The sequence below is a fragment of the Mauremys mutica genome, chromosome 9 (genome assembly GCF_020497125.1).
Source record: "Mauremys mutica isolate MM-2020 ecotype Southern chromosome 9, ASM2049712v1, whole genome shotgun sequence".
In the NCBI taxonomy this organism is placed as follows: domain Eukaryota; kingdom Metazoa; phylum Chordata; order Testudines; family Geoemydidae; genus Mauremys; species Mauremys mutica.
Genome location: NC_059080.1, coordinates 103,645,779 through 103,665,339, shown reverse-complemented (window position 1 = coordinate 103,665,339; position 19,561 = coordinate 103,645,779). Strand labels below are relative to the sequence as shown.

Below are 19,561 nucleotides of genomic sequence, written 5' to 3'. Positions count from 1 at the left end.
GCAAAAATTGGTCCTGCTAGTGAAGGCAGGGGGCTGGACTTGATGACTTTCCAGTTCTAGGAGATTGGTATATCTCCAATTATTATTTATTATTGTATTTATTTGGGGTCCGGAGGCGGAGCTGAGCAGGGGTTTGCTGGGGGTTGTCCTAGGCCCATGGAGCTGTGGGGAGAGTGTGATGGAGCCAGGCGTGGGGCGAGCTGGACCAGGGCTCACATGGAAGTGGCACGAGGCTGCCTGGCTTTGGCGGGTCAGAGCGGGTCGCTCCCAAAGGCCTTGGCTCGCGGCCCGGCGCCCAGGAGCCGCATGAGGGGCCCCGCTGCAGGCGGCTGGCCTGGACAAGCAGTGCGCCCTCGGCCCTGGCCGCTGCTGATGCTCGGTAAGTGTCTCCTCCCACTGTTATGGGGGGCGTGGGGCTGTCCTCCAGTGGGGCACACGCTGTGTCAAAGCTGCCGGTGGGCAGGGGCAGCGCTGAGTGGGGTTACAGCAGAGAGCTGGGAGGCAGTAGCCCTGGGCTCTGTTCCTTGCTGTATCCCTGGCTCCCTGTGTGACCTTGGGCAAGACACTTAATTTCCCCGTGCCTCAGTGTCCCCATCTGAGAAGTGCAGCCCCCTCCCTCTGTACAGCACGCTGAGGTCAGTGGGGAAAGGCTCTGTCTAAGCAGCATGAGACTCTGCTAATCGTCAGCCTAGCCCCAGGTTTGTAGGCACAGAAATGGTTAGTCTCAATGTAGGAGCGAGAGTGGTTCTGTGTCTCACTGGAGGGTTGTCTGTGATCCGCTGGGGAGGGGGAGCTCTCCCCCTGTGACCTGGACCTGGGATCTGGGCAGCATCTCTGCTGTTGTAACATCCAGTTCTCAGGGCTCGCTGCTTCCTCCAGACAAAAGCATTAGGACTCTCAAGGGTTCAAATAAAGGGTTACGTTACAGCTCTTCACACAAACGTTCCCTTCGGTTTGGGGACATCAGGGGAGAAATAGTCCCAAGGTTTTCCTATTCCAATGATTTCTCTAGCCTCTGACGCTGCCCTGTTGCTGATTCATTGATTCAGACCGTTTAAATACTGGGAGGGGACATAGCACTCTGCTCACACAGCAGCACTGGGCTTTCTGCTGCTCAACATCTCCCTGGCTCTGCGAGATCTGAGCAGCAAGACACAGGGCTGGTAAGTTACTTTTTCATTTACTTTGTTGAGAGCGCTGGCTCCAGGCTCAGTGCAGCTCTTCAGGGACAGGGCTGAGGGACAGCAGTGTGTTCATCCAGCCTTCGAGTTCCTTTAGCAGCTCCGAGGGTTTGTTCTTATGCAGCAAACCAATTCTAGAGAATTCTTGTGAGAGCAGAAATAGTTAGAGAAGAGGAGTAAAAATCAAAGCATGATAAATAATAATCCCTAAAGAATGGGTGAAAAGAGAAATTAAAATCAAAGTTTCAGACAGGTTGATTGTTAAAGGGGAACAGTGTGTGTGTGTGTGTGTGTGTGTGTGTGTGTGTGTGTGATATTCAGGCACTTCATTTGTACAGTGGTAAATTCTTGTCCTGACCAAGACAAAGGAATATAATACTTTTCAGCTGGTTTTAATGACCTGGTGCTTGAATCGTTCAAGTTCACTTTAAAGGGTGTGACATGAAGAGACCGTTTGATGTGCAGAGTGCTCGGTTAAGTTTATAAGATGCTTGATGTAAACAAAATTGTTCTCAGATGCAAACTGTTTCCATCTGTAAACCAAAAAAATGTGATGGCTTTTTAGGGATTTTTTCCCTCTTGCGAGCAAATATTTTCCCTGGCAGCGATACAGCAAGTCCAGTTAGTGAGTCCTCCCAGCTCCACAGTGGGACGCTCACCCAGCACTTTGGCAGGTAAAGGGGGTGTCAGTGTGAGTTACTGGAGTCAGGGGTCAGAGCTCCTGGGAAGCTGCCAGGGGCTGGTGATTGAATAGCAGGAGAGGGGGGCAACCAGCGACTTTCCATTTCTACCCTGTATGGACCAGCACCTCTATGTCGAGTTCTGAACTGACGGGGGTGGATGGGGCTGTGATAGCATCGGGGCCGTGGCTCCATCCAGTGACGGGTGTGGCCCGCGGGGGTGAAGGTCATGAGCCCAGTGTGGGAGGCCAGGGGCTGGGGATGGGCGTTGGGGCCCCCCATGGCTGAGAACAGTTGGGCTCCAAAGGGCATCTGTCTCCCCCCAAGGTGAGGTGGGCCGGGCTGCTGCAAGCCCTATGCAGACACCTCCTCCCCCTGGGGCAGGGTTTGCCAAGGGTCTCTGGACCCACATAGAGAGCCAGGAGCCCGGGCGTGCCAGAGAAGTGCAAAGTGGCCCCATGATTACCCCAGTGCTCACACCCGCGCGCCATCCCGAGGCAGCCCATACGCTGGCACCGTGCCATCGTGCCAGGCGTCTCCCCCGGGCTCAGAGCGCCCCCTCCCCAGGAGCAGGGCCTGAGCGTGGGCTCCGTCTCCACCCGGCCGCACAGCTGCCTTTGATCACTTGACTCTCTCTCCAGGTGGGTTGGGAGAGGCTGGCCAGCCTCTGCTGCCCAGCTGCAGGCTCCTCAGTGCACCACAGCCCTGGGTGGGCCGGCCCCTCCTCAGGATGCCAACTGGACACTTTAGGCCTGCCTCATGGGTGTGGCTCTTTGGGAATGTGCTCCAGGGCCACAACCAGACACATCTGGGAGGATTTTCCCATCTGAGCTGCGCTCCAGGGCTGTGGACGGCCTTTCTGGAGCCGCTGAGCCTGTGTTGGGGCCTGCGTGCTGGGACCCGGTGGGAGGGTGGGGGGGTGCCCTCCTGCTCAGGGCAGGCGTCTGCCAGTTTGGGCTCATTGCTCAGCCCCTCGCCGGGGCTGCAGTAAGGTGGGGGAAGGGGCATGTCTTAGTTCTTGTGGGCTCAGAAGCCAGGTGTGTTTCATCCCCTGCCCCCGGCCCTGCACAGGCAGGACGGCCCCACAGCCCCATCTCCGCACTCCTCCCCAGGAAGGAGCCAGCCTGTCCCCCAGACCAGGGTCCCCCTGGCAAGGCCCATGGTGGCCTTCCCAGTGAACTCCCTCCCACAGCCCAGGGTCACAGGCCACCGGCCCACAGGGCAAGCCAGAGAACTTGCCCCCAAGGCGTTTCCTTTGTCTCCCCACAGGGCTAACCCCAAACAAAGAGCTGCTTTCTGCGAGCATTAGCAACGGTTCCAAAGAGCCTGGCACTTAACGTGAGTCACAGCTCGCCCCGGCCAGGGCTGCACGGTGCCTGGAGGTGCCTGTCCCGGCATGCAGCGGAGCTGCGATGTGTCTGTGAAAGATCCCCTGGGCTCCGTGCACCCCGCGCAGTGAGCCACTGGGGCTGACTAGCGAGCACTGAATGTGCAGTGGCTGGAGTCGCTGCAGTTACCGGGGCTCGTAAACTGTCCAAAGCCCAGCTCTGAGTGGAATTACGCCTGCTCGGCAGCCCTGCAAATGCCAGGGCTCAGAGTTTCCAGCCATCAGCCTGACCCCCTCCGGTTATTGCCATCAAGTGTGCAGGCCTGGGTGTCTGTGCTCAGCTCCGCTCCGCCCCAGCCCCAGAGATGCTGTTGTGGCAGAGGAAGCCGTAGGCTCATTCCAGTGGGGAACCTGCTGGACAGTGCAGTTAATGCACATGCAGTGGATGTAATTATTCAGCTCCACTAACTGTTCGAGGATGGAGGGGGCTATGTAACAGCCCAGTGTTATTGTTAGCAGCTTTGCTCACCTAATTGTCCTGGGGTTTGGTTGAATTTCTAAACCCTGACTGGATGCCAGGAACTGCTGGTTTGAGTTTTCCACTGGGTTCTGCTCTGGAGACATTCCAAAGCTGGTTCCAGCTGGAACAGCTCGCGAACGCTGCTCTGCCGGAGCACAGGAAACCACGCTCACGGCCCTTGGGGGCTGCGCAGGAGCAGAGCAATTTTTACTCTTGCTGCAAAAAGTCTGTGAATGATTCTAATAGCTGTGGTGGGGTGCGGGGGCTGCCGGGCTGCGTGTGAGACACTTCTTGGCTTTGCTCCCAGTTTTTTCCAGTCTGCCCTTGTTCGTCCAGGCTGACACTCTGAGATCCCGTTCCCATCCCTCGGGTGGGTGGGAGGTCTGTGCATCCTCAGTGGCGTGGTCGAGCCCTCCAGCCTGAATCTTCTCCAGGGAAAGTGGCTGGCTCGGGAAGGAACTGTAACTGGCTTTAGTAACGTGTACAAAATACGTACCACAGAGCCAAGCTAGGATCCTCTGGCCCCGTTCCCAGCCAGCTAGGCCTCTGGGCGCCTCATTTCTGTCAGTACAACTCCCACAGAGCAGCACTGCTCAGTCCAGGTGCATCTACTCCCTGTGGAAGCATCGGTCATTGGCCCTGCCAGCAGCTCCAGGGCTAGAGGGGCTATTGATCTGTTCCCATGTGTCAGCTGCCATGTATATTAGCATCCTCCCATTGAACCCAGGGTGTGAAGGTGTGTGGCTGGCCCTTGCTGCGGGTGAGGGGCTCCCGGCGTGTTGCCACCCTGGGAATGGGGAATCTGGTGCATCCTTGCAGGATGGGGGGGAGGGATAGCTCAGTGGTTTGAGCATTGGCCTGCTAAACCCAGGGTTGTGAGTTCAATCCTTGAGGGGGCCACTTAGGGATTTGGGGATTGGTTCTGCTTTGAGCAGGGGGTTGGACTAGATGATCTCTTGAGGTCTCTTCCAACCCTAATAATCTGTGATTCTATGAAAGGCCCTGTTCCAGCCGCAGCTCCCTGTTGCAATGTCGTCTGCCTTGTCGTCCCAGCGCACAGGGGGAGGCGGGGGCAGGTCACGGGCGGGGCAGCTGCAGCTGGATTCCAAAGATGTTAATAAGGGAAGTAGCATTCTCTAATGGTTAGAGCCAGTACTGGGCACCAGGGGATCTGGGCTTTAACCCCAGCGCTCCCACAGACCTGCTGGGCCCTTGTGCCAGCCACATCCCCTCTCCACCCCTCTGCGAAGTGGGGGTAACAAGGCCCACATCTGTAGAGCCTGCAGCCCCTGAGGCCACATGCTCTCTAGGCGCTAAGGACTTCTCACTCTTTGCTAGTGTCTCTGGGGGCGCTGTGTGTGTCACCCAGATGCCGGTGGCTACTAATCTCACCCAGCCAGTGCAGGGCATCTCTGCTTGAACGCTGGTTTCCTCGGCCTGCGCGGTGAGAAGCTGCTGCAGGCCTGGTGCTGTAAGAGCCGGTCTCTGGTGAGGTGACTGCTGGCCTGGCGCCCTCCAGCCCGCCTGGCGTGCTGGCAGCGGATGGCTGTTGAATGTCTCTGTTTGTTTTGCTTCCAGGCCCCATGGCGCTGACAGGCTGGGTCCCGCTGCTCGTGGGGTTTCAAGTCCTTCGCTTGGCGCTCGGGCAGTGTCCTGAAGAATGTCAGTGCTCCAAATCAGCCCAAGTGGCGTGCTCAGGAGCAGGGATCACGCACCTTCCCAGCCCCATCCCCGCGAACGCCATGAGCCTGCAGATAATCAACACCCGCATCGCTGAGCTGGGGGACGCTCCCTTCGGCAACGTCTCCATGCTGATTGCGCTGAGAATTGAGAAGAACGACCTGTCTCGGATCAGCCCCAGAGCCTTCCAGGGCCTGGCTGCCCTGCGTTACCTCAGCCTGTCCAGCAATAAGCTGCAAGAGCTGCCCGTGGAGCTCTTCCGAACCTTGGGGAAACTCGAATCGCTGCTGCTGTCGGGCAACCAGATCCTGCACATTCAGCCCTCCCACTTTGCCCAGCTCAGCAACCTCAAAGAGCTGCAGCTGCACGGGAACAGCCTGCATTCCCTCCCGGAGGGGGTGTTCGACCGACTGACCAGCCTCACCAAGCTCAACCTGGCCAAGAACAGCATCTCCGCCCTCCCGGCCAAGGCCTTGCGGAGGCTGCCGAGGCTGCAGGTGCTCAGGCTGTACGAGAACCAGCTCCGTGAGATCCCTGCGGGCGCCTTCGACAGGCTCCGGGAGCTGCAGGAGCTGGGGCTGCACCAGAACCAGATCAGGCGCCTGCCGGCCGGGCTCTTCGCACACAATGGCCAATTGCAGAAGCTCTTTCTGTCCAACAACGTCATAGCAGCTCTTCCCCAGGGGGTCTTCCTGCACCTGCCTGAGCTCTCCAAGCTGACACTCTATGGGAACGCGGTGCGAGACATCGCCCCTGGGGCCTTCGGGCCCATGCCCGAGCTGAGGGAGCTGTGGCTCTATGATAACCAGCTCACCGCCCTGCCAGACTTCGTCTTCAGCAACCTCACCCAGCTGCAGCTGCTGGTTCTGAGCAGGAACCAGATCCGCACCATCTCCACCTTTGCCTTCCAGGGCCTGGGCGAGCTCCTGGAGCTGTCTCTGCACTCCAACGCTCTGCGCACCTTGGAGGGAGCGCTCTTGCAGGGCCTGCCCAAGCTGCAGAACATCTCCCTGCAGAACAACAGGCTGCGTGCCCTGCCGGGGGACCTGTTCCGGAACGCCACTGGGCTGCTCAGCCTCCAGCTGCAGAACAACTCCCTGGAGAACCTCCCCGCAGGCCTCCTCGATCCTCTGGCCCAGCTGCACCAAGTGAAGCTGCATGACAACCCCTGGCGTTGCGACGCCAGCATCCTGGCGCTGAAGAACTGGCTCCGAGTCAATCTGCTGAAGGTGGGAGACAGCCTGCCCGTGTGCGCCCTGCCGCTCCTCGTGAGGGGTGCCCCAGTTGTATCGTTTGATGAGGGGCACTCCTCTCCGGAGACCCCTTCTGGGGCCACGACATACGGGCCCAACCCCACCTCCTTCGGTCACCCAGAAATGTCACCCTACGCCCATCCATCCGACCAGGCTCCAGAGAAAGTTCCACCAACACCCTTCAGCCCCTCGCTGGCCAACCAGCCAAGCGTAGGGACGGCGAGTGGGTCCCTGACCAGGCCACCGGCCGTCCCTGGCGTCACCCAGAGGGGGCTGTGGGGCCTGACTCGCACGCAGAGCGGGGTGGTGGTTGCTGTCATCACGCTGGGCTGCCTGGCAGTGCTCTGCACGCTGGTGGGGCTGGTAGCCTACAGCTGCAGGAAGAGGAGCCAGGTGGTCCTGGAGCGAAGGAAGGGGCAGAACAAAGCGTAGGCTGGACACCGTGAAGCTTTGTGCGGATTGCGTTGGCACTGCAGAGCCCCTCTGTGCCCCGCCCCCTCAGGGCACGGCCAGTGGGTGTGGGGCTGGGAGAGGGGGAGGATTTCAGTCCATATGCTACCAGTAGGCCTTACATCGACTATAGTGACTGGGGCTAAATTGCCTTCCTCACAAACCTCCTCACCCTGCCCTGTAGGCAGAGCCTGAGGCCTGTTGTCACCCTGGCCCCTGTGGGTGCCACCATGGGCCCAGCCTAGGCACACAGGAAGAATCCCCCCCCAGGGGCTCTCCATGGCCACCCCATGAGTGGCACAGCTCCACCCATGCGCTGCGTGGTGGGGTCAGCCTGGGGCCTTGGACGTAGGCTAGAGGCAGGCACCAAACGCTGGCTTCCCCCCAGCAGCTCTGAGGCAGAGCCGTGGGCGCGTGAGGAGGAGTTGGCGCAGTCAGTCCCTGGCTCTTCGTCCCTCTCACTGTCCCAGCTCCGTCACCTGCGAGGGTCCAGGGCTCTGCTGGGGAAGGGCCAGGGGCCTGTGAGGAGCAGGGCCAGCCTGACGCTCTGCCTGGCCTCTGAGCTGCCAGCACCGCAGCACCACGTGCGCAGGGATCCGATGGCCATGGCCCTGCTGTCAGGACAGGGCAGGCTCCACTCCCAGGCCAGCTGGGCGTAGGGTCCCCGGAGCCGCACACTGACTCTGCTGGGGCTCGAGCCCAGCCGTGACACAGGTGTGTCGTGGCCGAGTGTGTCCGTGGGGGTGCCCCAGCCCTCCATAGCTCCTGCTCCCATCAGCCCTGGGGCAGAGCTGGCCGTAGAATCAGGCTCCATACCCATGAGCAACTCGCAGAACCAATCAGCCCAATTCAGGCAAACAATTATACTGCATGGAAACTCAGGAAAAAATGGGCACAATCCGAACGCCTGGTGCCCCGGAAACGCTGCGGCCCAAGGTCTGGGCTGGATTGGTGTGTGTCTGCAGTGCAATCAGCGGGGGTGGGCGTCCCTGTGCTCCCGCACTGCATGCTGTTTGCTATGGAGCATGGACCTTCCTGTTTTTTCACCTCTCAGCACCCATAACACTGACCCCTACAGCAGTGCCCAGTGTCTGCCTCTCCCCCGTTCGCTATGGCACAACACCCCCCATTCTGCCATCCCCCCATTTCCAGTATGGACTGGAATCCCTCACCTACCATGGCTAGAGCCATCTCCCCACTCCGGAGCCGACTCCCCTGACTATCGTGCTGACCAGTGTCGTCCCCACTGACCTGTCTGTATCCACCTGTTGTCTCTTGGCCAATACTTAGAGTGTGAGCCCTATGGGGCAGGGACCTTCTGTTTGCTCTGCGTTTGTACAGCCCCTTGCACAATAGGTCCTGGCCCAGGGCTGAGGTTCCTAAGTGCTACAGCAATATGAAGACTAAGTGACAATAAAATATCACTGACCCAACCAAACTCCACTCTGTCTGGTCACTAACCTCTCCTCTCACTTCTCCAGACACCGGACTCTGAGAGCCGCCGGCCGTGAGGCCCCAGGCAGCTGCATCTCCCCCACCCTCCAAAGCACATGGTGACTGAGCAGGCCGAACAGCTCCCTTGCTCTTTTGGTCAGAGACTCCTCTGATGTTCTTGGGAGCGTTGGGGTGGGCGGATCAGTGTAAACTGGTGAAACAAAACCTCCAAGCCCACTGTTTGGAAAGCAAGGGCCAGAGCGTGACCCTGGTGACGCCGGCTGTAAATCCAGAATAACCCCATGGACCTTACTGCACTCACGCCGGATTTACACCTGAGTCGCTGAGGCCAGACTCTGCCCCTCCGGGCTGAAGGCTCTGACGTGCGCTGGGTCTGCAGTGGGCATTTACTCCACCGGAATTGGAAGTGGCAGGAAAATCTGCCCAATGCTGGGGAAGCGCCCAGGCTGATGGCTGGCGCTGCCCCAGAGCGGGGCTGGGCGCACCTTTCAGCCAACGGCATAGCACTGTCAGCTGGGCTCCCTTTCCATGCCAAGCACGGCCCCCACTGCTTTGGCACGGCTTCTCCCCAGCCCGGGCCTGGCTCGGTGTCTCCCCCTCGTGCGCATCCTCTTTATTTCACTGACCTCAAACCACAGCCCTTCGCCTGTCTTGTCATCCGCCCACGTTGCTGGAGCTCCTCCTCGCGTTCGCAGCGAGGGGCTGAACGTGCTGGCCCTGCTCTGGTCAGCAACGTTAGGAACACCTCGTCCTTCCTTCCCGCGTCCATGTAACTCTCGCTTCCCAGTGCTGGTCCTCTTCCCTGGGGCTGCGTGCTCCCCCCCGGCCCCAGCGATCTCTGCGTGTCTATTGCCGCTGGCCGAGTGACACGGACGCTCCACGGGGCGGGTTCCCTGTGTGGCTAACAAGAATGAAGCCCCATAGTGCCCAGGCTGGGGCCTGCTCTGCTGCAATTTGTCAAACAGGCGTCCCCTGGCCTGAGCAGTGATTTTTGTTTCAAAGCCAGATTCCTTCCCCCGCCCTTCCCCATTTTAGTTTCAAACCCTAATTATGGCTAAAATTCGGGCCAGGCGGTGGGCTAACTGGAAAGCATTGGCAGTGAGCTGGGGACAAGGGTCAGGGTTCCCCTCACTGCCCTCCACCCAGGACATGGGTGACGCTCTGCTAGGACACCCAGACCCGTAAGCTGCTGTGTTACCTCTGCTGGGACTTGTCAGCTCTCTGCCACACCCGTCTGTCCGCCCCTCCACCTCAGGACTCTGCCAGACTAAGCCTTGCTGGTAGCACTCAGTGAACCCAGTTCCTGAGCATCCCCGAGATGCCTCTCTGCAGAGTCCGGTCTCTCTGCCAGGAGACCCACAGAACTGACCCACGGCTGCTGTCTCCAGAGAGACAGTACACACGCCAGCCCGTTCGGCTCCCTGCGGACTCACTCGTTACTTCACTATACCAGCACGGAGACGGCTAAGAGCACAGCTAGTAAGTTCATTAATAAAGCTCAGAGATTGATGTGATACTAAACAGAGAAACGGCAAATGGTTACAAACAAAATCAAACAGGCCTTTCAGTGTCTGTCTGTAGCAAGCTACAATCTTCCCTCCACAGCTGCCTCGCTGCCATCAGGCCACCAGCATTTCCCGGCCCTGCATCCACCACTCCCAGGGTGCTGTCCCCTAGGCGACGGACGGGTTCCCTCGCCGTCCTTTCAGTGTCCAGTGACTCGTGGGTAACGGTTTCTCCCCTGCTGCTTGTGCAGACTCCAGGCTGTGTCCCTCCTGGGCTGGTGAATTTGCTTCTCCAGGTGGCTTAATCACTGTTTACCTTAGGTGTAAATGTCCTTCCATGGTCTCTGCGCTCAATTTACGGGGGAGACACAGGCAGATGAAACACCGTTCCTTTGCCTAGGGCAGGCTGGAATATCCACTGCCTCCAAAACCTATGTAAAGAACACACTTCCAGCATGAACCCGCACACTGCTTTACACCCCAGCTGTGCAGACGGCACGCGCTGACAGGCAGGGGTAGCGTGTCACCAGGGCTTAGATGATGCTTTGCTTGATACACTTTGAAGGTCCAGAAATACTGTATCCAGTCCGGTGAGTCTCCTCTGGAGTGCTGAGGCCCTGCCCAATCCCTGCGGTGTCCGGCCCCAATTGGCACCCAGGCCAGTGGGGCAGCTGAACCCTGTGTGGCCATGTCAGAGGCAGCCTACTGGGGAAAGCGAGTCCAGCAGGGCTGATACGGAGGTGCCGTGGCAGAGCGGACACCAGGCTGGATCTGCCTCCCCTATGCTGCCGGTGGCCATCCTGCCCTGGCTCCGTGCTAGCAGGAGGGCACTGGCTGGAGGAGACTGTGTGCTGCTGGTGCCTATTGGAAGCACTGAAATATAAAAGGGCCAGATTTGCTTCCCCACACACACCCACACCACCTCCTTCTCACACACTGGGGTCAGCACAGGTCTCTGGGGAGAAAAGGTGGTGTGAGAGAGGGGGAATGTCTTTATTAAGCGTAAGCAGGGACCCCACCACTGGGTTTGCTTGCCCTGACACTGGCACAAGACTAGCCATGGGCACCCCGGGAGCTGTAGGGCACTGACAGGGAGTGGGTGAACGTCCAGCCACTGAGGCCCCTGTAACTGTATGGCCGGCCTCCCGTGTCACATGTTTTCCTGCCACAGCACCTGCCCTTCGGGTTTTATTCAGAGCTACACATTTGGCTGTGCAAAACCTCCTGCAAGCACGTGAAAGTGCCCCGTGCCTGTTCGGTTCCAGTCCTGCCCGGTAGGTGCCACACCCTCTCCTACTGACGCGGTGAGTGGCCGTGTCACTCCCAGAGTGGTTGGGGCCTTAGCCTGGATGTGCGAATAACCTGGCGTGAACGTCAAGCCGCACTACACACGTTCTGAGTTATCTTCTAGTCCTTAGCCAAGTGTGCTGAACGCTCTGAGCGGGTGTGGCTCAGAGTAACCCCATGGCCACTGGCGCCAACTGAGAATCTGCCACACATCCTGAAACAGGTGGAGGAGGCGATGAGTGCGACAAAACTCAGGTGCGTGGGCTTGGCTGACCCAGGGAGAAGGCCCTGGGCATTTCTAGCTCACTGGGAGCCAGGGCCAGGTGATAGCTGTGGGGTGGATCAGAGACCTCCGTCCCAGTCCCGATGGAGAATCTCATCCCCCTTTGCTTGCACCAGTGTTGCGCTGGAGTAGTGCCCTCGGCGGCAGTGGTGCTCCAGTTGACTCACAGCAGCATGAGCGAGCAGGGACTCACCGCTCTGCTCCTCTTGGGCATTTGGTTAGACCTGGGTTATGTGTGTTAAGTGGCGGCAGGAGGTTTCACCACAGGGCAGAAATTACATTGAGCCCAGCACAGCTGAGAGGAAGCGGTTGCTTCACATTAACTCAGCTGACAAAGTGCTGAATCTGGTTTTTCTTTTTCTGCTTCTACAGCAAGAGACACTTCCCACCTTCCGTGGCCCGGTCTCACCCCGCAGAGAGCAGGAGCTAAGAGGCACTTAAACAACCCAACGCAGCTGGGGGCTTAGTCTGGTTTTAGAAAGCCAGTTCCTGATGGCTAGTGTAGGATGTGACTATGACAGAAGTTTTGTACAGTAGCAGCTCTGGGCATCCAGCCAGCTGGTGACACCTATACAAGAACCGCCCCTTACCAGACAACTTCCTCAGGTATGTGATCATCTCCCCGCAAGCGACCCCCCCAGATTTACTAAATACAACTCTAGCCCTGATAGCTTAGGCAACTGTTTTTTCTTGGCCCTTGAAGGGGGTCCTTTGAGCGAGGACTCACTGACAGGGCCTGGGGAACAGGGTGTCTCTCTGGCCATATCACAGCTGGCCAAGATCTTTGCTCTCCCACGCCAAGCAAGCCTGGGGGCTGGATGTGAGGCTAGCCGGGGGCTGCAGGAAGCAGTGCTGGCTGATCAGGAGATGGTGACTCTGACAGCATGCCCAGCCTGGCGCTGGGGGCTGCGCTGCTGGAAGGGATGCCTTTCGGATGAGTTGTAGAAACCAAACCCTCAAACCCTGGTGGTTTATTAATCCTGTGGAACTTTCTGCAAGATCATCAATGTTAGTGCTAGTTCCTGGCCAATTCCTAATGGCTAGAGACGGGGCCAAGCTATGCAGTTGTTTAAAAGGCCTTAACAGAGAAATTGGGGTGTGGACTGGATTTGAACGTCCCCAACGTGTGTGTGTGTGGGGTGGGGGGGCGGTGTTTGCAGTTTGCATCTGGATTTCTGTCTCTAACGGTCACATTCTGCATCCCTCTCATTTCCCCCTTGGTAGCAACAGGAGAAGTTACTGGTCACTTCTTCCCCTAAAAGCTTTGGGCGGTGTTGTGTCAAGCAGCTGCTGCATTTCACCCCAGTGGTGGCTGCTTTACGGGGTGGGTGAGAGAGCCCTTCACCATGCAGGCAGTTTGTAAAAAGCTTTGAGATCCTCCTAAATGAAAGGTGCTCTATAAGCATCAGATTTTTATATTCTACCCACTTTGCTAGGCCCGTTCTTGAGTGAGCTTCATTAAAGTCGAGGGGGAATTTAAAAGCGTTGCTGGTTGCATTCTAATTTTTTTAGAAAGGGCTGATGCTGGGTGTTCCAGAAGCTGTCCCCGCTCCTGGAAAGTGCCTTTGTTTTGGGGGAGCTGGTCAGTGGTGGTGGTATGCTGCTCTTTGGTTTACTGAGAAGCAAAGCGTTTCTCTCTGCTCATGCCGACGCACTGAGTCTTTTCAGAGCACGCTCAGGACAGAGGATGTTGTTGATGCCAAGCAGAAATCATTGGCCCCACCCAGGCGGAACGTGCTCGGTCAGTTGTTTCCGTGTCCCTTTCAGTAAACATGTTGCTGTTTGAAGGGGCAAATCCCTCCTGCGAGGAAACAGCAGAATCGCGCCGGCTGCCTGGCTTGGTTCGACGGTAGGTGTCTGCATTGTCACTCCTCTCAGGTGCTTGGGATCCTGGGTTTGTTGGCAGGAACGGGGACTTTTGCAGCTGCTTTTGGCTTTGCATGAAAAACAGCATGGGTTGTAGAGCTAAAAAGGGTGGGTCAAATCCAGCTCTGTTGCCCTGGTGTAAATCCAGAGTCTCCCTACTAAAATCAGTGGCGTCACTCCAGGTTGACAGCAGTGCCGTGGAGAGAAGAAGTTGGCCAGATATCTCGTCAGTGTAACTCGTGCATGCTTTTGGATACTGCAGATAACAGCTGTGTTCTGGAGGCGACTCGTTGCTTGAGGGGTCTGAAATCTCTGTCGCTGTCTGATTCCATATAGGCTAAGACCAGGCATTGGGAAAGCAAAATATCACCTAATGTTGGCTGCAGCTATTCAGCTCACCCAGTATGGTCTGGGAAAGGGAATGAAGGTTCATCTGATAGCAAGCGTTGTGCAAAACTCAAAGCCCACCACGGATTTGCAGGTTGGGGAAAATGTGAAATGGTTGGTGGGTTTGTCTGAAATGTTAACTGGTTTCTATAAATGTGAGTGTGAGCAGCCCTCTTTCTGCCTGGGCATTGTAGCTACAAGAGTGCAGGGTGTTTTACACGTCCTACTGGACGGACATGTAAACACCGCTAGTTAACCTGCCAGATGTATGTGCAAATTGGAGCATTGTGCTTGCACTCCTGGCAGTGCACATACAAAGTTAGGCCACTTTGCCTGTGCACAGACACACCCCTACAATCTCACTAAACGTTTGATGCTGAAGTGTGACTTGTAAATAGAAGGTTTGCAAAGCCACTTTACAAAAATCCACTGAGTGTATCACTTCTGTGTCAGACCTCCCTGATTCTGGCTGTACCTGCCTACCTGGGTGTGCAGACATGTGCATGCACACTGCTACAGGTGTGTTCTAAATCCCTGATTTGTGCACATGCATGGCAAAACAAGTGCCTTGTGCACCCGCAAACCACACATTTCCAAATGCAGACAGAATGGTACTGACATAAAGCAGGTGCATCACTGAACGTGCGCGATGCCTGGAGACCTGTTCACATAAAACCAGGCCTAATGGGGCAGAGGTTCATCTAGCCACGTTGGCATCTCTCCATTGGAGTCACTGGAGCTCATTTACACCAGCTGAGGATCTGGCTCACTGCCCCTGAACTTTCATTAGACATTCTAGTGTAGACCAATTCTACAGAACATCCTTTTACTAAGGGTTGGGTAATGAAGTTATGTACGTAAGAGCGACAGGCGCCTTGTTGCAGAACAGGTATTTTCATAACCGTATCAAGTGTCTCACTGTGTGTTCCTCAGATGTGGTAATAAACCCCAGTTAGACATTTACTTTCACCCCCCTGAATCCCTCCTGCTGCCCACACACACGTTAACTAGCCGTGAGGCCTAGTCCCTCTTCACCACTGATTTCAAAGATCAGCAGCAAATGCACACTTGTGGGGCCAGCCAGCGCTCTTCCCCGGTGTAAGGCTGCTGACTCGGCATCACTCGCCAGGAATTCCCCCGGTGTCGCCAAGCGCACGCCTGGCCCTTGCAGCAATCGGCCTGAGGGATCCTTCTCTCCTCCTGGCACAGAGCCCGGATGTGGTTCTGCTCCCAGCCCAGCACATGGCTCTAATAACAAACACTGCGTGAGCAGGCGGCCCAGGAGACGTGGCAGAGACAAACCCCTCTGCTTAGAGGAGCGGGGCGGGTCTAGGGGGGACGGGGCCCTGGGCACTGGCTCACGGCCCTTATGGACACAAATGGGCGCCGGCTGCTTCACTTAAAGGTGATAAGTCAAAGAAGACTTTGACTTTGGCGGCAGCAGTTGTGTGGGTGGCTCAGAGCTCCCTGAGCCACCCACTGAAACACTGAGCCTGAGCCTGCCCTCGGCAGGGCGGAGACCTCGGCACTTCTCTGGGATCACACGCCCAACTGCAGCCCCCCTGAAGTGCTCCAGCTGCACCCCTTGGCAAAGGCCTCACGACGGCTCCGTGGCAGAACGGGGATTAGAACCTTGCTTTGCTCCTGCCCCTGCCTCAGCCCCCTGTGCTCCTGCCGCTGCGTAGCTGGGGGGGCCCTAACCTCCCAGCAGCTCTATCGGGATTCCCGCCTGTCCCCCAAATCCTGCCCCTCCTCCACCCGGCTGGAGGGAGCTGCCTGCAGTGGGACCCTGGAGTGGGGCGGGTGGGTGCGCAGGATCGCGACTCGGGGCCACACGCAGGGGCTGGGCACCCAGTGGCTGCCAGGCCGGGGGGAGGCTCCCTGCGGAGCTGCAGGGAGAAGTTTTTGGGGTGAAGCCAGTAGATCCCCAGCTCTCCTGAGGCCGGGATTGCTGGGGGAGAGGCATGGCTCGTGGCTGTACGGGGGGGAGCCTGTGGAGATCCCTAGCAGCCTGGTGGCAGAGGTGAGAAGAGCCGACCTCAGCAGACAGCTCAGCCCAGCCAGCTGTCACTCAGAGCAGCCTTTGCCTTAGAGGACAGGCTGCGGCCCCTGGTGAGCTCCTGCTTTCTGTGACTTTTCCAGTCCATCCCCCCCAGCCAATGGCATCTGGAACGGGCTGGGCAGGGGCTACTGACTGTGTGTTTTTCTCTAGCGCAGGATGATGTCTCCCAGAGCCCTGCTGCCGTGTCTCCAGGGCCTGCTGCTGCTGCTGGGCAGCTTTGCCCAGGCCTGTCCGCCCCCCTGCCAGTGCTACGACGGAACAAAGGTGTTCTGCTCCGGGGAGGAGATCTGGGGCATCCCCGAGGGCCTGCCGGGCAATGCCACTCAGCTCTTCTTCGTGGAGACCTCCCTCACCGCCGTCGGGAGCGGGGCCTTCGGCAACTGCAGCAGCCTCGCCAGGCTGGTTTTCCTGAACAACCCGGGCCTGGCCCTGGAAGCGGGCGCCTTTGGGGAGCGGTCCAGCCTCGCCGAGCTCGAGGTCTCAGGCAGCAATTTGTCAGCCCTGAGCAGCGCGGCCTTCGGCAGCCTGCTGGAGCTGCGCAATCTCTTCCTCACCTTCAGCGCCCTCCGAGCCCTGGAGCCAGGGCTCTTCAACCGCACGCCCAGCCTGGAAGCGCTTCACTTGCAAGGGAACCAGATAGAGACCCTGCCCCCCACGGTCTTTTCCCCGCTGAGGGAGCTGAGGGTGCTCGACCTGTCTCACAACCCCTTGGCCCCGGTGCCTGACAGGCTGTTCGACCCGCTCGCCCTGCTCCAAGTGCTGAAGCTGAGCAACATCAGCCTCACCCGCCTCCCGCTTGGCATCTTCCGGCCCCTGAGGAGCCTCAAAGAGCTCTCCCTGGATAGGAACGCGCTGGCGGATCTGCCTCCAGGAGCCTTCTCTGGGCTCTCCCGCCTGCAGAGACTGGAGCTCCAGCACAACGCCCTCACGAGCCTGCGCTCCTGCATCTTCTCCTGCCTGTCGAACCTGGACGTCCTAAACCTGGAGGGCAACCGCCTCTCTGCACTCCCTGCCGGCCTGCTCCGGGGCACGCCCAAGCTGGGCCAGCTCTTCGCCGCCTCCAACCGGCTTGAGACCATCCCTGAGGGGATCTTCAGCAACCTGCTCCAGCTGCAGACCATCGTGCTCTCGCACAACCAGCTCACTCACCTGCCCGCGGGGGCCTTCAGAGACCTCTTCAACCTCACCACGCTGCAGCTGGACCACAACAACCTCACCACCCTGGCGGGGGACACCTTCCACAACCTCCTCAGCCTAGAGGTGCTGGGCCTGGCTGGGAACCGCCTGCAGGCGCTGCCCGAGGGGATCTTTGACTCCAACGACTACCTGTTCGGCGTGGCCCTGAAGGACAACCCCTGGGTGTGCGACTGCCGGCTGGCCTCTCTCGCCGGCTGGATCCGGAACTGGTCTGCGCCCCTGAACTCTCAGACCTTCTGCACAAGCCCTGACCACCTGAAGGGATGGGCACTCCCGGCTTTACCTCAAGAGCAGCTGGTGTGTCTGGCTGCTCCGGGCCCGGCAGACTCCTCCTTGTCCCCGGGAGAGGCAGAGACAGCCCGGGCCCCATGCACCTACAATGACCCTGAAGGCACCGTGCAGCTCGCCTGTGACACAGCCGCATGCCACCGGTTAACAGTTCATCTCCCTCCACAAGGGGACTCGACTGGCCGGGGACTGGCCTACAATCGCAACTGGGTCTTGAATTCCAGCTGTGGCATGGTGAGGGTCTGGGTCACCATCCGTGCAGAGCCAGGAGGGACGGCAAGGGAGGAAGAGGCTGGTTCTCACAACCCCTGTTCTGAGCCTTAGACCGAAGCTCTCCCCAGGGGCTGGTGCCATTAAAAGTCACAACCGGAGTGATGGGTTGTTATTGTTCGTCTCGTTTATCCCCTGCTCTGTGCGCCAGGCATTGTTACGGGTTTCCAGGCATCTCTATGTATTGGTTGTAGCTCAAGTTTCATTAAATGCTATTCCTAGTTCAAAGTTTCCCACAGTAAAGAACGTGCAGCTGCTCCCAGGGTGACGCTGCATCCCCCGTTCTGGCGGTGCATGGGGGCGTCCTCGCGGTCACCAAGATAAATACTTGCAGGGCTGCAGCTATCCAGGGTGTCCCTCTGACCTGCCAGCAGGAGGGGCCTGGTTGTGACCTCACTTCCGGGGGTGTCAGTGGGGAGGGAGTTATTGAATAGCCAGGCCCAAGGGAGCTGCTCCAAGGGCACCGGGGTACTTATGCAAAGGGGTGGGAGTGGGGTGGCACAGAGACGGGTTCAATAAACAATCCTCCTCTCTTCTGCTCAGCGCATCTGGAAATCAGGCCCCAGTCTCCAGCTGGGACACAGAGCCCCCGAATGCGTGGGAGACGGGGGGGGGGGTCATGCTGTCTGGAGCGGTTCACTTCCGTTTGCACCAAGCTTGGGGCAGGCTGACAGCCAAGACCCCAGACTGGCCGCATGTTCTACAATTCAGTGTCGCCAGCCCAGGACAGATGTGAACACCTGAAGCAGAGTAACCGTCTCACCAGATGGGCCCCTTGGGCGCTCTGGTCTGTTGTGCCACCCAGGGATAAATAGTCACTTATCCCAAGGATGACACAATATTCAGGTTGCTCCTAGTCCCAAGAGACCAGTCACTTCCCCAGGTCAGTTTGTGTCGTAGACCTCACAGCAAAGACAGCGCTGGTAGCCAGTCCTGTAATAAACTAACCAGGAGAAAGGAAGACGAGAGCTAGTTACCGGTTAAAGCGACAGGCGTAGATACACCAGTGAGTGTCAGTCTGTGGGCTTGTCTACACTTGCTGTGCCACTGTCGCACTTAGTGATGACGCCACCTGTGCTGATAGGAGAATGGCTCCCTTCGGCGTAGTTACTCCACCTCCCGAGAGCTGGTAGGTGTGTTGCCGGGAGAAGCTCCCGCATCTGTGCTGCGGGGAATCACCGCGACGTCGTCAGACCGACATGGGCTGGCACTGTCGCCGAAGCCTCCAATTGGAAAGGTGACAGGGTTGTAGTAATCTCGCAGTTCAAACGGCCTCCTAGGGCTGACCCTGACCAAGCAGCAGGGCATCTCTCTGCTTATGTCTAGGAACCTTTGCCCCTCCGAGTTCAGACAGCATCAGAGATTCAGTTTCTTCCTGACAGGGATTTTATCCCCTTCACTCCAGAGGCCAAACCCCTGGGATGCGTCATGCCTAGGTCTCTCCTTGCTGGAGGAATGAGGCCTGCACTCCACGGGGCCTCTCGCCTTTGATGCTAACCAGATTTCATCGGCCTTCCGCAGGCCGAGACTTTAACTATCTAATGCTGCTTCTCCAGTGTGGTGAGTTACACAATGAGAGAGGTTGACAACCGACCAGCAACAGAGCTGCCCCATGGGCTAGCGAGGTTCTAGGGGAGAGCAAGACGTGCTGCATCCTACAAGCATTTCGTGAAGTCTAAACACTGAATGCAGTTCAGTGTTACCAACTTCACAGCCAATGCATAGGCTGATCACGCTAACGCACAGGCAAGCAAGTCTGTTTCCAGCTATGACTTTGTAAGTTTTCAGGCCTTGGCATGAGCTGTCTCCTGGTCTGCCAGTGTCACAGGGGCGGGGGAGGAGTATTGGGGGTACACAGAGCAGGTTGCCC

The 19,561-nt window shown here is 58.1% G+C and overlaps 2 protein-coding genes across 8 annotated transcripts; both read left to right on the top strand.

Moving 5' to 3' along the window:
• The first annotated feature begins 790 nt into the window (after nt 1-790).
• On the top strand, nt 791-8,672 carry LRRC15 (leucine rich repeat containing 15). Of its 2 annotated transcripts, XM_045029244.1 has the most exons (3): nt 791-1,163; nt 5,287-6,648; nt 6,693-8,672. In XM_045029244.1, the coding sequence occupies exons 2-3, from the start codon at nt 5,292-5,294 to the stop codon at nt 7,085-7,087; spliced, it is 1,752 nt and encodes a 583-aa protein (XP_044885179.1). In that variant the 5' UTR covers nt 791-1,163; nt 5,287-5,291; the 3' UTR covers nt 7,088-8,672. The 2 variants fall into 2 exon arrangements, with proteins under 2 accessions (XP_044885179.1, XP_044885178.1); XM_045029243.1 differs by having other exon boundaries at nt 5,287-8,672.
• A 3,382-nt stretch (nt 8,673-12,054) lies between these two features.
• On the top strand, nt 12,055-17,857 carry CPN2 (carboxypeptidase N subunit 2). 6 transcript variants are annotated; one of them, XM_045029250.1, is made up of 3 exons: nt 12,055-12,227; nt 13,389-13,470; nt 16,092-17,857. In XM_045029250.1, the coding sequence occupies exons 2-3, from the start codon at nt 13,394-13,396 to the stop codon at nt 17,743-17,745; spliced, it is 1,731 nt and encodes a 576-aa protein (XP_044885185.1). In that variant the 5' UTR covers nt 12,055-12,227; nt 13,389-13,393; the 3' UTR covers nt 17,746-17,857. The 6 variants fall into 6 exon arrangements, with proteins under 6 accessions (XP_044885185.1, XP_044885188.1, XP_044885191.1 ...); XM_045029253.1 differs by having other exon boundaries at nt 16,087-17,857; XM_045029256.1 differs by lacking the exon at nt 13,389-13,470.
• Nucleotides 17,858-19,561: the final 1,704 nt, after the last annotated feature.